The 13,537-nt window shown below is 41.7% G+C and overlaps 1 protein-coding gene across 7 annotated transcripts in view; it reads left to right on the top strand.

Moving 5' to 3' along the window:
* Nucleotides 1–13,537, top strand: part of Map3k7cl (MAP3K7 C-terminal like) — a 93,092-nt gene that overhangs the window by 57,720 nt on the left and 21,835 nt on the right. For all 7 annotated transcript variants that reach the window (XM_038344938.1, XM_038344943.1, XM_038344942.1 and 4 more), the window contains one exon: nucleotides 10,013–10,074. In XM_038344938.1, the coding sequence (XP_038200866.1) occupies nucleotides 10,013–10,074 (62 nt within the window). The remainder of the gene's footprint in view (nucleotides 1–10,012; nucleotides 10,075–13,537) is intronic.

Here is a 13,537-nt window from a genome sequence, read left to right as displayed (position 1 = left end):
TGCTTAATAGCCCATGTTATCTAGAGAAATTGTCAAAGTCTTTTGAAATTTCTGGGTATAAAGTATATATATGAGAATACCTATCTTTAGCCATTTTTCTTCTTCATACTCCCACAGAAATCAAGAGCAAAACTATGAGTCAGGAAGATCACGGCATATTAAAAAATGAAAAAACAAACAAACAAACAAAAACTTCACTAACCCAGTCTGTTAGCACAGAAGCTGAACTATGGGATCATATAACACCTGAGCAGAGCACTGTACTGGAGACCCCTGGAGGATACCTGCTTAGACAGTCACAGCCAGGGCTTCCTGGTCAATCTTCAAAGTTCATCTAATGAGTTTGCATTTGATCAGAAGCAACAGAGCCTACAGACTCCCTGAGCAGGGGTGTATATGATATAACGGGAGGGTAGAAACTGGGTGTAAGAGTCTGGAATGTGGAGAGAAGAGCAAATGGAAAAGATGCTTTGTACTGATACAAAGTGATGTGAGTCTGGGTTAGGATGGAATGGTGGAGTTTGAAAATGAATTTGAAAGAAAGATTGGCACAGCCGGGCATGGTTTGGCTTTTGAGAGTGAGATCTGGTGATTGTTTATTGATAGAAAATGAACCACAGGACTGCAAAGTCTCCATGAACCTTCAAGGGTACAAGTACTGAAGCAGGCTTTGGGCAGAAATAGATGGAGTCTTATAAGGTACACTCACCCTTCCCAGGTCACTGCCAGAGCCCTTCACTAAACAATACTTAGATCATTGTAATTCCTGGAGGCGGCCATCCCTGCATTCAATCAGCTCAATACTATTTCCAAACCAGGAACTCCAAAGTGTTAACTTCCTAAATGAGGTTGTCCAGTGAGTTAGTTTTCACAGCAACAAATGCTGAAAAGAAATGAGAACCCTCCACCTCGAGTTATGAGAATCACAGGCTCTTTCTAGTGGGGGAGAATTTAGATGTGGACAGATGCTAGGATTTCATTCAATTACAGGATTCTCTTTATTGTCAACTGAGTCACAAGGGTGGCATATTCTCATACATATTTAGATGTTGTAGTCATTCTCTTCACTCCACTCTGTCTCCAAGGATGTTGGCAGGAGCCTAGCCTAGAAACTTTTCTATTTTGTTTTTTAAAAAATTAAGTTGTTAGAATTTTTACATTAGGGCACAAATTAACCACGCAGGATTTAGTTTAAAAATCCAAGATCCACTATATTAGAGCCGCTAAAAGTATTTGTTTTTATCTCAAAAAATCCAGTGTTCTGTCTAGCAGTGGGAATTCCATAGGATAGCCAAAGCAGCCACCGCTGCGTGCATTCTGACTGGGTGCAGTGGCTCTCCTGTCCAGAGTGCTTAGCTATCAGACTGGCAGTTTCAGGTGCAGTGTCCCTTGCCACTGTCTCCCCCCCTCAACTTTTCCTACTTTGGATACTGTATTTTCCTTTCTCCTCAGGGCCCAAATGTTTCTAGTACTTTTTCTTCTCTATACTCTTCATCGCTTTTCTCCGGGAAGAATCTGGGAAGCCTAACTTTTGTCTAACCACAGGGAATACCGAGGCCTATTTTTTAAATCGCTAATCTGTTCTGCAATAGTTTTACCCATCTATTTGATAGAGAGAAAAAAGAGAAAATTCTGCTGGAATTCTGGATGCTTGACAAACCCAGCAAGGACAGAGGCTCCATGACAGCCACTTTTAACTTTAGAGACTCACCATACATTTATGAAATCAATAATACAACATTTACAGCTATATGGAGTTCATTCTATCAATGAAAATTCTTTGAGATGCAATCAGGTTTTATTTATTTTGGTTGGAATCTGTCGCTTAAGTTTTCAAGGAAAGGCTGTAAAGGAGGTAGATGTTTATGGAGTACGCAACGTTTGTGCCTGCTTTATCATCTCAGTTTCATACCACTAACAACGCCGTAGGAGGTTTTGTAACCATTTGTGCAAATGTTTCCTCAAGGAACAAAACCAGCATTAATAAATAAGAGCACTTCAAAGCCAGGTCCTGGGTGTTTTTGTATCACTACGCAGTCAGAAGAAGGGCCCATGCAAGGAGGGGATCTCATGAGCTGGTGCATGGTTGTGTAGACCTAAAGAACTCAAGAGGCAGAAGCAGGGAGATTTCAACAAGTTCCAGGAAAGCTCAAGTTCTGTAATAAAGACCCTGTCTTTCTTTTTAAAGCATGAGTGTTCCTGAAAGCAAATAGCTCCCCAGTAGTCAGGGGGAGAATGGAAGGGATGTTACCCTGGTATACGCTGTTGGAGATAGGAAGAAAAGGAGAGGTGAAAATGTATTTGGTGGGGTGCTGAGAATAAGTGTCCTCTTTTGGAGGTTTCTGAGGTCCTTGATTCCAGACCCCTGAAAACACCAAATTCCGCAGATACTCAAACCCTTACAGAGCATGGCATAGTGTTTGCCTGGCCTGTGTACACCCTCTTGTAATTCAGCTCTGGATAACTTTCCCAAATAGAGCATGAAGGCTGAGTAAATGCCTGCCATCTTTTATTATTTAGAAAATAGGAACTTGTCAATGCAGACATAAGTCTTTTTCTGTCGTATTTTCAGTCTATGATTGACTGAACTTGCAGGTGTGGAACTTCCATAAACACAGAGGGCCAGCTGTGTGTACCATGCTGTGCTTGATGCCTTTGGGTAACTGAGTTCCAATGATCCGAATCTGAGTAAGACCATCATCAAAACGTTCTGAGAGTAAAAGGAAAAATGATGGAATCATTAAGATGACAGGGACAATAATGACACAGAAGAGTGCTTCGATGAAACATAAACTTTGCTGTAAGCTGTACCAAGTCCTTCTCTGCAGAGAAGTGGCATTAGTTTATTCATGGCTGGTGGCACAGGTAGTAGGGTGTTGGCAGAGGTTTCTGTCCTGCCTGGTTCCACAGTTGTTCAGTTCCAAAGAGACACACAAAGGACTACATTAATCATAAACTGGTTGACCTATTAGCTCAGACTTTTCTTATTAACTAACTCTTACATCGTACATAAACCCATTATTCTTGTCTGTGTTAGCCACATGGCTTGGTACCTTTTATCACAAGACGTTCTCATCTTGCTTCCTCTGCGACTGGGTGATAACTATAGGCTGACCCTTTTCTCTTCTCAGAATTCTCCTGTTCTGGTTGCCCCACCTATACATCCAGCCTGGCTACTGGCCAATTGGCATTGTATTAAACCAATATAACTAAAAAATCTTTACAGGGTACCATTGTCCCACAGCAGTAGGGTGTCTGTCAATGATAAAGAACCAACAGTGAATGGGTGTCCTACAGCTCTCTCTTTACCATGTCAGTGTTCCCACCCCATCCATCTCTCTGGTTGTGCTTTTAGATCTATGCACATATTACAGAATTCACACCTTACGTTTAATAATCAGGAAGCAAAATTTTAAAACGTGTTTTGACGTAGCTTAAAACTGCTGTGCTTTTACAAGAGCTGGGGCATCTAGGTATCTATTTTAAAAAGCTTTTATTGTTGTTGTTGATGATGTATTAGAAATGTGTGGACCATCTTCATTTTACATAAAACACCTACAGAACTTTTCTATATGAGTTCAATTTTTCAGAAAATAGTTCATGAGGGGTTTCCTTTGCTGGGAAAATGAAGGAGAGATAGTTCTTTAATGCAGGTTTAGGTGAAGAAAGTAAATCATAAGATCTGAGGTGCTAGCTACACCTGGGAAGACCCCTCAGCTGTCAGGGGAGAAGTAAGACGTAGAGACAGTGACTTTGACCCATGTCCGTTCTCTTTGTTTTAGATGAGAACGTCAACACCACATATATGCATACACACCTGTGCACACATATGTCTGCCCCATTTCCACACATGGATCAAGTTTATAATGAGAAGGAATGGAAACAAAACTCAATTACATCAGGAACTCATCCTTGTTAATAACGATTTCCCGGATGTGATGCTTCAGGCTAAGTCATTGACATGTGTATTTCTTCATCAATAGCAAGTCTCTGAAACAAGTCACTTTGCCCATTTACAGAAAAACAACAACAACAACAACAACAACAACAACAACAAACCAACTCTCAAAGCAATCACACTGACTGTTCACATTCACCAACTACGGTGGACCTATGGTTCACCCACAGACCTATGCTACTGTATTCCCTGGTGGTTTGCTAGGCAGATATGAGTTCTTACAGGCAAACAGTTTCCAGGAAGGTTTGGGCATGACCCTCGGATCTGAAACCATTATTTAGGTTACTTGCCCCTTGGTGGCCTGCAGAACAGTCTCTGGGTCATGAGCACGTAGGTCATACTGCCAGTTGTATGCTGCCTGGGTGCACAGCACAAGACAAAAATGTGGGACTCCTTATTCAAATATTATCAAGAAAAATCAAGACACCATGGCAAAACACTAAAACGAGTATGGCTCATCTAGTCTTGTATCTCTTAGTGACTACACAGACCACAGCTATATGAAGCCATTATAACGGATACAAATAGTATTATTTATTATATATATTTTTTAAATTTTTGAGGCAGAGCCTTTCTATGTATCCCTGGTTATCCTGGAACTCACTCTGTAGACCAGGCTGGCCTCAAAATCACAGAAATCAACCTGCCTCTTTGAGCCACCGCAACCAGAATTTTTTGTTTAATTTTAAATTTTTATTTATTTTATGTGTATAGGTATTTTGCCTGCATGTATATCTGTGCATCATGTGTATACCTGGTGTCAGAGAAGGTTAGAAGAGGGCACTAGCTCTTCTGGCACTATAGTTATCCCTGGAACAAGAGTTACAAGTGTTGGTGAACCACCAGGTAGGTACTGGGAACTGAATCCAGGACCTCTGGAAGAGTAGCCAGTGCTCTTAACCACTGAGTCACCTCTCCAGCTCTAGTTTTTTCTTTTTGGTGTATGTATTTGGTATGTTATGTGTGTTGTGTTGCTGGCTTTTGTTGTTTTGTGTGTGTGTGTGGTATATAAATGCTAATTTAGGTGTGTGCAGATATACATTTGGGTGCATATATGTGTGGGGGGGTGGAAGACATAGAGTATCTTTCTCAACTGCTTTCCACTTTATTTATTTATTTATCTATCTATCTATCTATCTATCTATCTATCTATCTATCTATCTATCTATCTATTTAGGTTTTTGACAAGGTTCTGGGTAGTACTGTAGACTAGGCTGACCTTAAACCTAGAGAGCCACCAGCCTCTGCCTCCCTAGTGCTGGCATTAAAGGTTTTCACCACCATGGCCTGGCCTACCTTTGTTCTTTTAGGCAGGGTCTCACACTGAGCCTGAGGTTCATTCATTCCCAGGTACTCAGGTTGCAGACATAAGCCATAATGCCTGGCCCTTTACATGGTTCTGGAGACCAAACTTAGACCCTTGTGCCTACACAGCAAGAACTGTACCAACTGCGCTATCTCCCTAGCCCACAAATAGAGTTATTCAGAGGATTCAGAACAGGACAGCTTGTGTTCTGTATGGGGTGTGGGATGGGCTTGGGAGTGTCTTCTAAATGTGGATCCTCTTCGGGACTCTGCGTATGAAAACTTAAGGTCTTTATAACAGGATTTAGTGTCTTCTACTCTATACTCCAGTTATATCTATGATAGAAACAATGTCTGTGGGGCAATAATTGACCCCAAAGTCCAGTAAAAATGTTGCCCAGTCAAGAGAGTATTTAGAAAAGCAATTCTCAAATGTTGGTTTGCAGAACCGTTTGATGGAGTTTTCACCTCTCTCACTTGAAACAAAATAAAAACAGAAGTAATGAGGGCATTTAGAGCACATTGCTTTAGCACACAAAGGCAAAATTTATAAATATGATGGCCACCCTTTTATTCTAAGTTTCATGTATTTTTTTTTATTAAAGCTTCTCCGTGATGCACAGGGAAACTAAGGATGTATAGTAATTGTCTTTGAATCATTTTCACAAGCTAAATAAAAACTCGAATGCAATCTAAGGTGTGGTTTCCAATATTTCGGGAGAATTTGTTCTGGTTTATGAAATACAAGTCTGGACGATCATTGGCCCCCAAGGTGAGCAGCAGAGTGGTACAGTGGGAAGAACCCTGGGCCGGGAGTCACCTCATCATAAGGTCACTAGTCATGGCGCTTCAGAGAGCTACTTCTTGTGACTTGTTCCTTACTCTGCTCTCAGTGGACTGTGCCAGATGCTCGCTCAGCCCCTTCAGTTCAGAGCTCTGTCATAACTCAGATGGAGCGGCTAATTCCTAGATACCAGTGAGGCTTTGGCTTCCAGACTTGGTGAATCTCCTTGATCTGTTTCATGGACAAACAGCTCAAATGGTTTATGGGACTCTGAAAAGAGAATGCCGTTGAAAACCAACCAACATCTGCTCAATGGATGCTGAAATGAGCCCATCATAACCTGTATTGTGGTGTGCCAGTGCGACTGGAATGCCAACAAGAGAGTTCTGTCTTCAGGATCACGTCGGGCTTAGTCATATTACAACTGCCAAACAGGCAACGAACATCTGTTTATAAAAAAAATCTTTTCCTCTCTTTTTTCTCTCCTTTGTGTATCTCATTCTTGCTGGAGAGATGGTTCAGTGGTTAAGAGCACTGCCTGCTCTTCCAGAGGACCTGGATTCAACTCCCAGGACCCACATGGTGGGTTCCCAACCATCTGTGATGCAAGTCTCAGGGGATCAGATACCCTCTTCTGGCCTCTGTGGTTGTAAGGCATGCATGATACAGAGACATACATGCAGGTAAAACACCCGTACGTAAAACAGACAAACGTGTTTAAAAACTTTTTTATAAAGAACAAAGACATTCCCTTGGATAGATTTTGGTTGGTCTTTCTGTTAGGTTGTGCTGGTTGTGCTGTGTTGGTCACAGGATCCTGTGCATTTTAGATAAATAGTCTACTACTGGGGTTCACCGCTTCTTCATGCTATGAAGTACACATGGCTTTGATATTATTTTCTCAATGCATTACAAACTAGGATAAAGTGCTTTTCCGATTCAGGATGGAGTCTGAGACCTTACTGTACCCATGATAGCCAGTAAATATCTGGCAAGTAAATCATAGTAAAATGCAGTTATTTTGGGATTTTATCCCACTATAAACGTATCTAGTAACTGTCCTTTTTCTCCCTATTAGAAAAAAAAATAACAATTAAATATGCCCAGGGGTTTTTTGGTACAGCTACCGTGCGGTCTGCTCTGTGCTTCTGGGACTGTCATAACAAACTCGAGCACTCTCAGGGACTCTGATCCATCATCATGGTGGAAATGTTTTACAACGATTTGGCCAAATGTTTGTGCAACAGCTGTGCTACTAGCCCGCCTGAGTCATTTTCCAGCCCTGTGATTCATCAATCTGCTTTTAGAATATTTGCCTATTTTTAAAGCCAGTCAAAGAAGGCAGCCACTGTTTAAAAGGAAACACCCCTCACACCAACTTTGTAAGCAGCCCCTCAAACCCCGAAATTTCTGGCAGGCGAGGCTGCCAGCTAAAGCAGATGGCACAGAGCGGGAGATGCCGGTTGGCGTTCAGAGCTGCTAGACTCCTCGCATCTGTCTTGGGTTTGCTTATTTCCGCTGCTATTTCCTGCTTGGGTTAATCCAGTGTGATCCGTCCTGAAACAGAAGTCTTGCTTTCATTCTGTGTGTCTGTAAAACATCCATTATATTGATTAGACTTTCTGTCAAAGAAGTCCCATCGCAAGCCTGTGTTCAGCCACAAATTAGTTTCATAGTCCTGCGTGGCTCAGCGCGGTTGGCTTTGTAAAAAGACATTGATTTCTACTTTGCTTCATTCATTCTGGGTCATATCAGGTACTGGCTGTCTACAATAAGGCAGGGCAATGACTGGATAACGACCCACTCTTTTTTTTTTTTTTTTTTTTTTTTTAAATGATGAAACAAGAAGGAGTGTGCCTGCACAGTGGGCAGGATGACTTAAGTGTCAGGCAGCCTTGAGCTCCATGCCTCAGAATTTTCTAGAATTCTAGCATGCCCTGTCTGTTTGTGTTTTATGGAAGCAATTTCTCCTTCCATTTGTCTCCTCATCTGCTGTAATCGGGGCTGGGAAGCCAAAGTACAATATGCTCCGATTTACTGTGCCAAATTACTCTGGTCCTGAACCTGGTGAGCTCAAATCACCATAATGCTAGGCTTTTGGAACTGTACTGAAGTAAATTAAATGTACCCAAGACCCAGATCGGTCTTCTAAACCTTCTAATGGGAGGCTTCTCTACAATGTGTCAGAGAGTGATGATTCCATCCAGTTTCTTTGCCAATGATGGTGTGGATAGAGAAAGCCACAGGAACTGGCTAGAACTTACCGTTCCTACTCTGATAGGAAGAGAGCATCCAAAGGGCACAGAATTTTTACCCTTCTCTGAAGCCTGTGTTTAAGAGTACCAGTGAATCCTGGGCATCCACTGACCAGCACAACTGAAGTCAAAAAGAAAGTTTCATGTTGGTGATATATTGCCATTATTTTAGGTCACTTTTAAATGGAAGTATTATTTCAGTACTCTTGACCAAAATATACCAACTGCTATTGAGTGACCAGACCCCTGAGGGGTTTGGTAGAGGTTAATACCATCCTTGTTTAAATCATCTCTCTAGTGATTGTCTTCCATGCCTTCAAAGAGCTGTAATCCCCCAGAAGCCTCAAATACCTTGTGTACTTACTACATTTTATTTTGAACCATGTTCTCAGTAAACCGGGAGAGGATATAGTCAGTTCTGTGTGTTTGTGAGTTTGGTATTTGGGATTAAATCAAGGGTAGGGAAAATGTAAAACCGTGTATATTCTGAACTGGTAGAGATATTTTCTTGTTGTTATCCCTTAACCTGTAGAGTACATTGATTTTCATAGCAATCACATTGTACTTTGTTTGGGCTACTGAGAGATGAACGTATGTGTGAGGACACATTTAAGTTATGTGTAAACACTCCATATCATATAAAAATTTGAGTTGAGCTTCCTCTGACTTTTATCCATGAGGGGTCATGGAAATAAATCTCCATGGAAACCAACCATGACTGTCATTGTTTCTTTGTTGTGTATGACCTGCATAATTAAAAATGAACATTAATTAGTTTTATCAGTGAATTTGGTTAAGTTAGTGAGAAAAAAAAACAATGCATTTTCTTGCTTTATTATGACTTGGAATTGTTTTGGTTTTAAGTGTATGTGTATGGTTGTGTGTGTATGTTGTATTCTCAGGCATGTACGGGGGAAGGGTTTAGAAATGAATAGCGAGTGACCTTATGGAGCCAAAGTTCTCTAGAGGGACAGATCCTGTTTAACAAAGCACCAAGGCTGGATTAGCAGCCTGTTCTTGAAAAAATTTTGGGTAACTGGAATGTCAGAGGCCACGTTTCTGCCAGGTTTCCTCATAGGCTTCCAAGACTATGTATTTTTTGAAGGAGCAAGAGCTGTTTTTTGTTTAAGGGACTGTGTTGGTCACCAAGGACACAGGTGCAGCAGTTGTGTGGCCTCAGGCTCGTTCGGAAACACAGCTGTGGATTCTGCTCCAGGTTGGCAGTGCTGCCTGACTCTTTGGGGAGAGATTCCCTGTCGGGCCGCTGGCTGTTACCCGCAGGAACCCCGAGTGAGGTCTGGAGAGCTTCCTGTAAATAGTGGATTGTGGTAAGAGTGAAGGGCACAACTAAGCGAGGCTCCTGTTTTTCACACATGTCCTTCTGCCCTACTGAAGTTCCCTGACCACCCCATTAGCACCTTGTTAAAGTACTTTCATGCATATCATATTTTTTGGTTTGGGCTAATGGGACAGTATTAAGTAGCCCTTTTAAATTGGAGAGCTCTTAGAGAAGACATTTGAGGACACACACACACACACACGTGTGTGTGCACACACACATGCACACATACACACACACACATACACAAACACTTTTAAAAACTGTGTCAGGCCAGCTAAGCTCTCTGTGCCTACACGTGCTCAGAAATGAAGGGTGATGCTCATGAGACACAGAGCATGCGGAGTAATCATCGTATTTTTGTATTTTAGACGATACACCGTCCGAAGATACCATTCCTTTGGTCTTCCCAGAGCTAGAGCAGCAGCTCCAGGTAAGGATTCCAATTCCGCAAACGTTTGCCTAGTTTCCTATAGTGCCACAAACACAGTGACCCGGGAAGTGGCCAAGTGGGAAAGATGGATTGATACACAGGGAAAAGGGCTTCGGAGTCACAAACATTGGTATTTCAGAGCTCCAAGGTCAGATAGGAACAGTTATGGAAGGACCCTGGTTATCCATCTGTGATACCTAGACTTCAAATGCTGAGTGAAGTAACTTGAGCTGAGACTGTGCCTGATCCCACTTCCCTTTGCCATGATGTCTCCAGGCATTGGACTTTAGCTCCATTTTGGGTTAATGATTTAGTACAATGCTCTGCAGAGAAAGTTTGTTGATGTGGGTGTCCCCTCTGTGTGCTCTGAAATACCATTAATGAATAAAAAAACTGCTTTGGATCTATAGTAGGGCAGAGCTTAGGTAGGTGGGGAAGGCAGAAATGAATGCTGGGAGAAAGAGGGCGGAGTCAGAGGAGATGCTCTGGAGCCTTGGTGCAGGAGAATTGTCTGTATTCTGTCAATCATGTTTTAAATAAACACTGATTGGCCAGGCAGGAGGTAAAGGTGGAAAAACTAGACAGGAAGTAGAAATGATGTAATGAGAACAGGAGAACTCTGGGAAGGAGCAAGTTGATTTCTCCCACTCCTGCCCAGATCACCAAAGCAGCAGGATGTGATCTGCCCCACTGAGAAAAGGTACTGAGCCACATGGCTAACATAGATCAGAAAAATGGGTTAATCAAGATGTGAGAGAATTAGCCAGTGAGAGGCTAGAGCTAATGGGCCAATCAGCTTTATAACTTTAGAGACCTATGTGTGATTTTCTTTGGGGCTAAACAGTTGTGGGGTACCGGGCGGGACAGAAACCCAAACAAGCAGGTCTGGCCCCGTTCATTGTTACAGAGCCTCTGCCAGAGTCAGACATGCCAAAACTTTGCTGGTAGGTGATGACCTCATGGTGATATAGAGACTAATAAAAATGGATTAAATTAATATGAGTTAGCCAATAAGAAGCTAGAACTAAGGGGCCAAGCAGTGATTTAAATAATACAGTTTCTGTGTGATTATTTCGGTTCTGGGCAGCCGGGACGAACAAGTGGCCCCTCTTTCAACAGTTTGTCATATTGCCAAGTCTTTGGAATAATAATATTTTTACTACCTGCTTCTTTTCTCTGACAACGTCTAGTACAGCGGTTCTCAATCTGTGGGTAATGACTCCTTTGGGGTCATATATCAGATATTTATATTATGTTATATTATGATTCTTAACAGTAGCAAAATTACAGCTATGAAGTAGCTATAAAATAATTTTATGGTTGGAGGTCACAACAGTGTGAAGAACTGTATTGAAGGGTCCCAGCATTAGGAAGGCTGAGAACCACTGCTCTAGTAAACTGTAGCAAGGGGGAGTTAAGACCTTCAGAAAATTGTTGGTTCAGCTGGTGAGAAAATAGTTTCTTGATGACCTATAGAAAGGTCATCCCAGCAGACCACACCAGTAGAACACATTGAAATGGCTTTTGTTGTTTTTTTTTTTTGTTTTATTTATTTATTTATTTATTTATTAAAATTTTTTTTCTAGGGTTTCTCTGTGTAGCCTTGGCTGTGCTAGAACTCACTCTGTAGACCAGGCTGACCCTTGAACTCACAGAGATCCACATGCTTCTGCTTTCCGAGTGTTGGCATCACCACCGCCTGGCCAGATTTTTTTTTTAAAAAAGATGCTCATTTATTTTCTTTTAATTTTTTTAGATGCTATATTCTGGCATTAGGCAAAGGAGGTTTTAAATTTAATTTTTATTTTATATTTGGGGCTTCTACCTACATGTCTGCCTGTGTACCACGTTTGAGCTACTTACTGTCAGATTCCTTGGAACTGAAACTACGGATGGTTGTGAGTCACCATGTGGTTGAATTGAACCTGGGTCTTCTAGAAGAGCAGCCAGTTCTCTTAGCCGCTGGGGTAGCCTCTCAGAACCAACACAAAGCACTCAGACATGGGGTATCATCACTCCCTTCCAGTGGCCAGCCTGTTTACGTGATCACCTATGTAGGGCTCATTAAAGATTGCACAACGGGCAGAAAACATTATGATTACCACACAGCTATCAAGAGAGGATGCTGTAATCCCAAGATGCCCTCCCCAGCTGTCAGTTACTTCTTCCTGTTCCTCCATGCTCCATGCAGGCTCTTCCGCCTGGTTCTCAGGCTGCCCGTGTCTTATCACACTCCCCTTACTCCCACAATGGTCCAGCATCTTTTCAGCATGGAGAACTATTCAGTACGCCTTCTCCCAGGCTCCTTTTTTTTTTCTTTCTGTTATTCTCATACCACACATCACATTGCTTGAGTTGTCTATGTATGTACAACTGGTAGAACAGTCAGGATCGTAAAAGGAATATTTTCCTCTTTATTATACTGTCATCTCAAAGTTGTCTAATTATCATAAAAATCATGTGAGAACAGGGGTCAGTGTGTTTTGAAAATATATCAGGAAGTCAATTCAGGTTCCTGTTCCACCACGAAATTATGGATCATGTATCCTAAGGGTTTTGCTATTGCTGTTGTTTTTCCTTGTATGTTTGGTGTTAGAAAAATAATTTTCCTCCTTGGACTATCAGCATCTTTCTTATCTTGTGGCTCAGGCTGTAGAGGATTCACTCAGAAGGCAGAGGTAAGTGGATCTCTGCAAGTTCAAAGGCTATAAGAGCTAGTTCCAGGACAGATAGGGCTATTACACAGAGAAACCCTATCTGAAAGAAAGAAAGAAAGAAAGAAAGAAAGAAAGAAAGAAAGAAAGAAAGAAAGAAAGAAAGAAGAGCCTTGTGGCTGTCACTATACAGGAGACTTGAAAATTCACCAAGCACAGAACAAACAATGCCAGACGTTACTACGGGTTCCCTCTGCAAACCCTGGGAATGAAGTTCCACCACTGCACGCTGACTCTGGAGTAGGCAAGGGCCATTTTTCTACATGTGATCTCATTTGACTCTTGCAATAATTATAGAAGCTGTTTCATCTCCACTTTATACGTGAGAAACTTGAGGTCAAATTTTGGTCTAAATCAATTTGCTGATCTTTTGCTTAGTCCCTTTCGTGGGGCACATGGGCTGTTTAAATTAGTTTGATAAGCTGAGATTTGTTTTGTTTCTGGTTGGCAAGGTTACTGTGATGTAGTTCTAAAGCCGCCTTGTAAAACTTGCTGGGACTTTCTGATATCCTTTGCACATTCCTTGGTAATTTATAAAGTGTAGTTATAAAATATCTATTTGGTAGATACGCTAACACCAGTTTGACCCCCAAGTTTTTTCTGTTGCTTTGCCAAGAATGTGGACATGTTTGAACATGTAATTCGTGGTGCTTCTATTTTCACAGAAGCCAAAAAAAGCCTTGGGCAAGAATAGCAATGACAGACCTTTCTCTTGATGTCTCTATTAATGCAAAATTCTGGGTCACGGA

The sequence above is a fragment of the Arvicola amphibius genome, chromosome 10, assembly GCF_903992535.2.
Source record: "Arvicola amphibius chromosome 10, mArvAmp1.2, whole genome shotgun sequence".
Classification (NCBI taxonomy): Eukaryota; Metazoa; Chordata; class Mammalia; order Rodentia; family Cricetidae; genus Arvicola; species Arvicola amphibius.
This window is presented reverse-complemented; position numbering and strand designations above follow the sequence as displayed.